The sequence below is a fragment of the Sinocyclocheilus grahami genome, unplaced genomic scaffold (genome assembly GCF_001515645.1).
Source record: "Sinocyclocheilus grahami isolate Dianchi unplaced genomic scaffold, SAMN03320097.WGS_v1.1 scaffold173.1, whole genome shotgun sequence".
In the NCBI taxonomy this organism is placed as follows: domain Eukaryota; kingdom Metazoa; phylum Chordata; class Actinopteri; order Cypriniformes; family Cyprinidae; genus Sinocyclocheilus; species Sinocyclocheilus grahami.
This window is the reverse complement of record NW_015505352.1, coordinates 1088099-1094936: the sequence shown is the minus strand read 5'-3', so window position 1 is coordinate 1094936 and position 6838 is coordinate 1088099. Positions and strand designations below refer to the sequence as shown.

At 36.9% G+C, this 6838-nt stretch overlaps 1 protein-coding gene across 2 annotated transcripts in view; it reads right to left on the bottom strand.

Moving 5' to 3' along the window:
• The window catches only part of LOC107593555 (programmed cell death 6-interacting protein-like), a 17023-nt gene extending 10686 nt beyond the window's left edge, over positions 1-6337 (bottom strand). The window contains exons 1-6 of one of the 2 annotated variants that reach the window (XM_016283319.1): positions 6061-6337; positions 4055-4103; positions 3865-3934; positions 2318-2445; positions 2080-2233; positions 1904-2004 (exon numbers count right to left, since the gene is read on the bottom strand). In XM_016283319.1, coding sequence (XP_016138805.1) covers positions 1904-2004; positions 2080-2233; positions 2318-2445; positions 3865-3934; positions 4055-4103; positions 6061-6266 — 708 coding nt within the window. In that variant the 5' untranslated portion in view covers positions 6267-6337. The remainder of the gene's footprint in view (positions 1-1903; positions 2005-2079; positions 2234-2317; positions 2446-3864; positions 3935-4054; positions 4104-6060) is intronic. The other variant, XM_016283320.1, reaches the window with a different exon arrangement.
• Positions 6338-6838: the final 501 nt, after the last annotated feature.

Here is a 6838-nt window from a genome sequence, read left to right as displayed (position 1 = left end):
TTAATAAATACAAAAAATATATATTAGGGAGTGGAAATGGCTAATAAGACTATAAGTACTTCTCTGCAGCCATCTATTAGAGCTAATTTAATGTCTTTTTTAATTTTTTTAAGACTTTGCCTTCCTACATTATGAAACTTTTAGTTTTATAAATGGGGGGAACAACCTATGAAGGATGAACAAATAATGTAATCACATTAAAATAACTTTCAAATTCGGTAATACTTAAAGCTTTGAAGTGCTGGGAAAAGTTGTGTGAAGCATATAAAAACACTCAAAAACATTAGGCCATTTCTGCCACAAGCTGTTCCTGTATATAATTTAATAAATACAAAAAATATATATATTAGGGAGTGGAAATGGCTAATAAGACTATAAGTACTTCTCTGCAGCCATCTACTAGAGCTAATTTAATGTCTTTTTTTATTTTTTTAAGACTTTGCCTTCCTACATTATGAAACTTTTAGTTTTATAAATGGGGGGAACCTATGAAGGATGAACAAATAATGTAATCACATTAAAATAACTTTCAAATTCGGTAATACTTAAAGCTTTGAAGTGCTGGGAAAAGTTGTGTGAAGCATATAAAAACACTCAAAAACATTAGGCCATTTCTGCCACAAGCTGTTCCTGTAGTTTTACAATGTTAAATCCATGGTGAATGGTGGTGATTTGTGTTTATTGAACAATGTTTTTCCTGGTTTCCACATCAGTGGCGTTTGTTCTGATATTTGTAGCTTTAACAGAATTCTTCGCCGAATCTGAATGCTTCTCATGAGATTTCACAGAGATGTTACTGATTCTGCGGCAAATTGAACAACTTTCTTCACTGTCCCTGCGTTCTATTCGGAAGGGCTCATCCCTATGCCCTAATCCCTTCAAAGGGTTTACCCTCCGGAGTGAGAGGGTTGAAGGGTGTAGGGGACCAAACAACTGTTTCTTGAAGTGCCCTTCTGCATCATCATCACGTGCCCACACGAAGGCGCCGTCATCAGGCAAAGAATCTGCGCAAAGGATCATGGGAGCCCGGTTTGGAACGACCCTTCAATATGGCGGCCATGATTGTTTTCACTCCGAAGTGCCCTTCAGAGGGCGATATATCCCATTTGGAACGCACCGCGCATCTCCCAGCGCTGTGTTCACAGTGTATAACAGTGTTGTGTGATCGAGATCAGCCCACGGCTCTGGCCCGAGCATATAAACGGTCTGTGCTGCGTAGCCTAAACGAGTAGCGCGGATTCGTTCTGCTTTCAGTTCGTTTGTCCAATGTAGCTCTTGTAAACCGGTCATGATGAGAATGCAAGGCTGTTCATTCCATGCACAGCGATCGCAGAATCACTAAATCCTGGAGGGACTGCACAGTGATTGCTGCATGCAGTATGTGGGGATCTTTGCCTAACATCAGGCAAAGAATCTGCGCAAAGGATCATGGGAGCCCGGTTTGGAACGACCCTTCAATATGGCGGCCATGATTGTTTTCACTCCGAAGGGCCCTTCAGAGGGCGATATATCCCATTTGGAACGCACCGCGCATCTCCCAGCGCTGTGTTCACAGTGTATAACAGTGTTGTGTGATCGAGATCAGCCCACGGCTCTGGCCCGAGCATATAAACGGTCTGTGCTGCGTAGCCTAAATGAGTAGCGCGGATTCGTTCTGCTTTCAGTTCGTTTGTCCAATGTAGCTCTTGTAAACCGGTCATGATGAGAATGCAAGGCTGTTCATTCCATGCACAGCGATAGCAGAATCACTAAATCCTGGAGGGACTGCACAGTGATTGCTGCATGCAGTATGTGGGGATCTTTGCCTAATGTTTAACAGTGTCTAGTTCGATTGCACAGTGACCCCTAGTGGATCAACTTCCCCACTAACATGTCTGTCATGTGTACTGGAAGCTGCACATACCTTAGGCAGATTCTCTTTGTATTGACATTGCTTAAAAGCATCGCTGTAGTAATCTGCCGCCTGATTGGCAAGTTTAGCGACAATGGCGTCCTTCATCTTATCTGTGAGGTGAAACATTAGACAGTTAAAACTGTGTCAACTACAAGCAAAAAATTCACAAACAAACACAGACGCACCAGCAGTGGCTTTGAGAACGAAGACCTCCTGTGCCTGGCTGAGCATGATCTGACTGAGCGTGCCCACCGTCTCGGGGGAGATGTCCATGGTGGGCTCTCTATTCAGTGCAGAGAGCACTGTATCCTTTATATGAGCAAATGCACCACTCGCCAGCTGGAAAGAGACAGGAAATGCTTGAAACATTTTTATTTCTCTTGATTGTTTGTGTTGTTGAAGGACAAAAGGTCAAAATCAAACCTGGTAGAACTTGGCGGCGGTCTTCAGTCCCTCGTCATTGTCGAGATTCTGCTCAGAAGCAATCTGACTGGCCAGCGCGCCCACATTAAACAACACACACGTCTTCTCATAGCCCAGACTTGCCAATGCTGAAGCACACAAACAGTATTAACCGCAATGTATTATTCACTGTTTAAGTTTGTTCTTTTTTCTATTCTCTTAATTCTTTTCTATAAGACATTTTTAAATTAATTGACTTTTATATTGCATAAGCAAAGCACTATAAAACATGTATATATAAAATGTGCTATATAAATAAAGTTTCTTTGTCTAAGCATTTTACTAATAACACCATAATGTATTTAGTACTTTATTCATATATGAATAACAAGTAACTTTCCTATTTTTGATTATTAAATCTTAATTTGACATGAATAAAAAAAGAGATTTATCATGCACCTGTAAACACGATATGGTCTAAAACAAAAAAAAAGTACCAACAAAGTAAATGAAATCAGGACACTCTGCATTAAAAAAAGTTGAGAAATAAGTGGTAACATGTAGTAGTAAGTAATATATAAAGTATGCAAATGAGTCATGTGATTAAGTTATGGAAGTACTGGAGATAACATTATTTATGTGCAAACACAACAACTCAATGTAACAAAATTGTTTCGCTTACATTTTTTTAATAGTTCATCTGTAATTCTGTGGTGCTAGTTATTAACGACTATTTATTTGCATGCATCATCAATATTTAGGTAAATATTTAGGTATTGTCAATTTTAGAACTTCTATCATTAATTATGAAACACGGGTTTAGTACAGATAAGTTTGCTATTTTTTTAAAGACATTTTGCTTTTGCAAGGATGGGAAAATTCTAATAAATTTCTGTAACATTCTGTAATATTCTAGAGCTTTCTGGAACATTCCAGATTCAGAACATTGTGGGACTAGTCATAAAAAGACAAAAATCATCCAATGTACCCTTCTGAAGTTTTGGAAGACTCACTTTTGGTAACTGTTTAGGTTAAATTGTTGTTAGCACAGCGTTATGCATGTATCATGTAAGTTTTATGCATGAGTAATAACAGATTAGCTTCTATAAGTTGTCAACATATTTCTTTAGGCACGGTTAATGATACACAAAAAGTAAAGTGATATTTGTTTTCAGAATGTCAAACTTCATATAGAAACATTAAAAATAAAAGCGAAACTTTTATAAAAATGTGCTCGGTTTCAAATTAGTTAATAATTTCCTTGAATATGGATGACAGAAATATAATATTTATTGACGCATACTCCAAAGTATTTACATAATTGTTATAAATAATATAGATATTATAGATAATTGTTTTAAACAAACTATATACAACTATCTGCAATAAAGCATCTACCAAGACAATAAATGCCTTAAAAACAACTTACTCATAGCACTTTTGTAGTGCAATCGAAAAGTACTAATGTGTAACATTGAAGAATGCAACACAAATAAATTAATTTCACCTTAGGTGCATTTGTTTGTACTGACGTGCTTATTCTGTTTTAAAATCACATATCAACTCACCAAGCTTGACTGAGCCTCCAAAAAGAGATCCTTTATCAAAAGCATCCTTCCATGTAAATGTCAGACATAACTGGAAAAAAAACAGTTATGTATTATTTACAGACTTATGAATATGCTCAAATTACTCTATATTATTATAATCAATTATTGTCATAAAACAAATGGATGGGTTCATATTTATTTAGGTTACCTCTGTAAAAGGCAATTTGGGTTCAATTGCACAGAGCTGATCATAATATCTAAAGGGGAGAGAGAAAAACAATGAGAAAAGCTGTTAAAATGGAAAGTGTGAGGAAAAACGCTTTAGTTTCTTTAGATGGAACGTAAACCATGGTGACAAAAAATGTAGCCATGCCAGCATTCTCATGTGACTGTCAGTCTGACACAAGAAGCAAATGACGTTAATGAATTTACTCAGCCTCATTGTTACAGAGCTAACTAGTGACAAAAATATTTCCTTCCTGGAAGGAAAGAAGAGCATTTCCCCACACCTCTACTCCATATGTTTTCTATCTGCTATTTCTTGCCTCTCGGCACTATAAAAAGAACATGAGTGTAGACTCGAGAGGGAATACCGCTGATGGTTGTGCCCAAGGGGCTCTTCGTCATACAAACCAAACACCAGTCTAACTAGGAGCTACAAAGCAGGCCATTCATCTTGACCATTGAGCATGGCTACAAAGCAGCAAACAAAAAGCTTATTCAACACACTTCTCATTCACTCTCCAGATGGCGCAAGTCCCAGTCGCTACATTAACTCAACTACATTAAACCACAAATGAAATGCAGAATCTAACCGCTGACTTGGAAAATAAGGCCTTCATATGAAAGTCAAGTTTTAAGTAGAATTCAAATACACAGTTTTGTTACTTTTCTCAATATTAAAAATAATGTAATAATGTTAGTCTTATGGTATCATAGAAGGTAAATAATAAATTCTAACAATTTCCCAATTCATATAAATAAACATTTCAGCAAGACCAAAACAATGGATATAAAAGGGGACAAAATGAAGTGCTGAAAGCATGATGCAGCAAATCTGATTTTGTTAACCAAATTAATTAGCCATTTCCTCAACTCTTTCAAAGCAAAAGATCAGCTGCTGGTTTATAGATAAAGAAATAAAGCATGAAGCGCAGTTATAAATTCTTCCCAAAATAAAACGTATAGGTCACTCACACCTGAATACAGCGCCGCGCTGCAAACACGTGACGTAATGGAATCACGTGAAAACTAGGTCGACGATAACTGACCAAATTGCTTTGTGAATATAATATAAACACTCCGAATATATTTTCTTATTTATTTCTGTTATTTATCACTCTGTTATCTACAGTGAAAGTTTGAAGAGGTGAATCTGAATGACAGACACACCTGAGTCACGCAAAACCAGGAAGCTGGGTGACCTTTGATAAATAGTGTGCTCATGGACTTTTTTTTTTGTTACTAAACTTTAGTAATTTTAGGGTAAAATGTATGTAAATGCATGAATGTAAAGTTTAGATGCTGTAACTTTTCAATGTTTTCCCTCATTTTAATCACCATTTTGGGTTTACTAGTTTATTTTAAATGCTCATAGGGTTTGAAGAATTTTAAAAGTACATATATTCTTTGTAGCCTCTTAATTAATATGCGAGTATGACATAAATTAAATGGAGTGTAGCATGTAACAGCACAGGATGTCAACTTCCCCAAAGAATAGAATCTCAACTGCTCAAATATAACGACGCAACGTTAAACTACAAACCGCCCTAAACACACATATGCACTCTAAACACTAAAACAATAAGACATAGCGTTACTAATTATAGACGTAAATACACAACAAACAGGGCAACCAGCATGAGCAACACCTCCAGTTCACGTTTTATATTTCAATGAAGCAAACAGATAATAAACTCTTGACATAAGCTAAACTCTTAAAGAAACTAGTTCTGTTATCAGATAGTATCAAATCTACATAAAATGGAGACATGTTGTAGCACGTTTGCGGCATAAAAATGGATTAAACTTGCTAGCTTCCTGTGCTTTAGACATCTTCTGCTATCCGCCAACAGAAAATCATAAGAACTTTAGTAACGTTAAATCATACAGACTGCATAAGAAACCACGAAACAGAGCTGTCAATATTTAACAGGCAGCAGAAATAAGCACCCATTGAAACTTCGTAATCAAGTTGTCCCGTCAGGCTCTTACCGCAGCAGGATTTCCAGCGAGCTCTCGTGTTTGTCCAGCGGCCTCCCAAGAGCACTTTTACGCAGCTTATTGAGCTCTTCCACGGCACGGAGAGACTCCGTCTGCTCCTCACCGGGAGGATACGTGGACGTTACAAATTTCGACAACGGTTTCACTAAGTCGACCTCCGAGGACTTCTTCAACGGGACAGAAATAAACGTCGCCATTTGGGCCCGTGTGTGAAACACAATTCTAGTGGCGAGTGAGAACGCTGCAGACGGACAAAAACAAAGACAGAGCACTTCCTGGTTCTCCGGAGTGCGTCATCACGTCAGATGCGCTGTCAAAGTCACGCATGCGCATTCTGCGCTCGCTGGTGTAATCGCACACACGTTAAATGTCCTTCCATTTAAATCCATAAATATGTAAATAGCGTTTTATTTCCATGTTCCTGCACATGAGGCTTATGTAGAACTGTATTTTAGTATAGTATAAATTCTATAGATGCAGTAAATTCAACATATCAAGTTTTTGCTGGGTGTAACATAACTAATCACTGGTGCAAAATAAATGTATCTACATTGCACATTAAATTAATTTAACCAACAAATCTCATTTTAAATCTCATACATGTTGGTGAAATGCCAATGTACAAAATAATTTAAATAATTTAATAAAGATTATTCCTGAATTATTAGTTGAAGCATTTTCCCCATGTATCATAGCTCTGACTTTAAATTAATACTATAACAAAATTAGATTAATATTAATAATTCATTTTTAAAAAAAAAATTTGGAT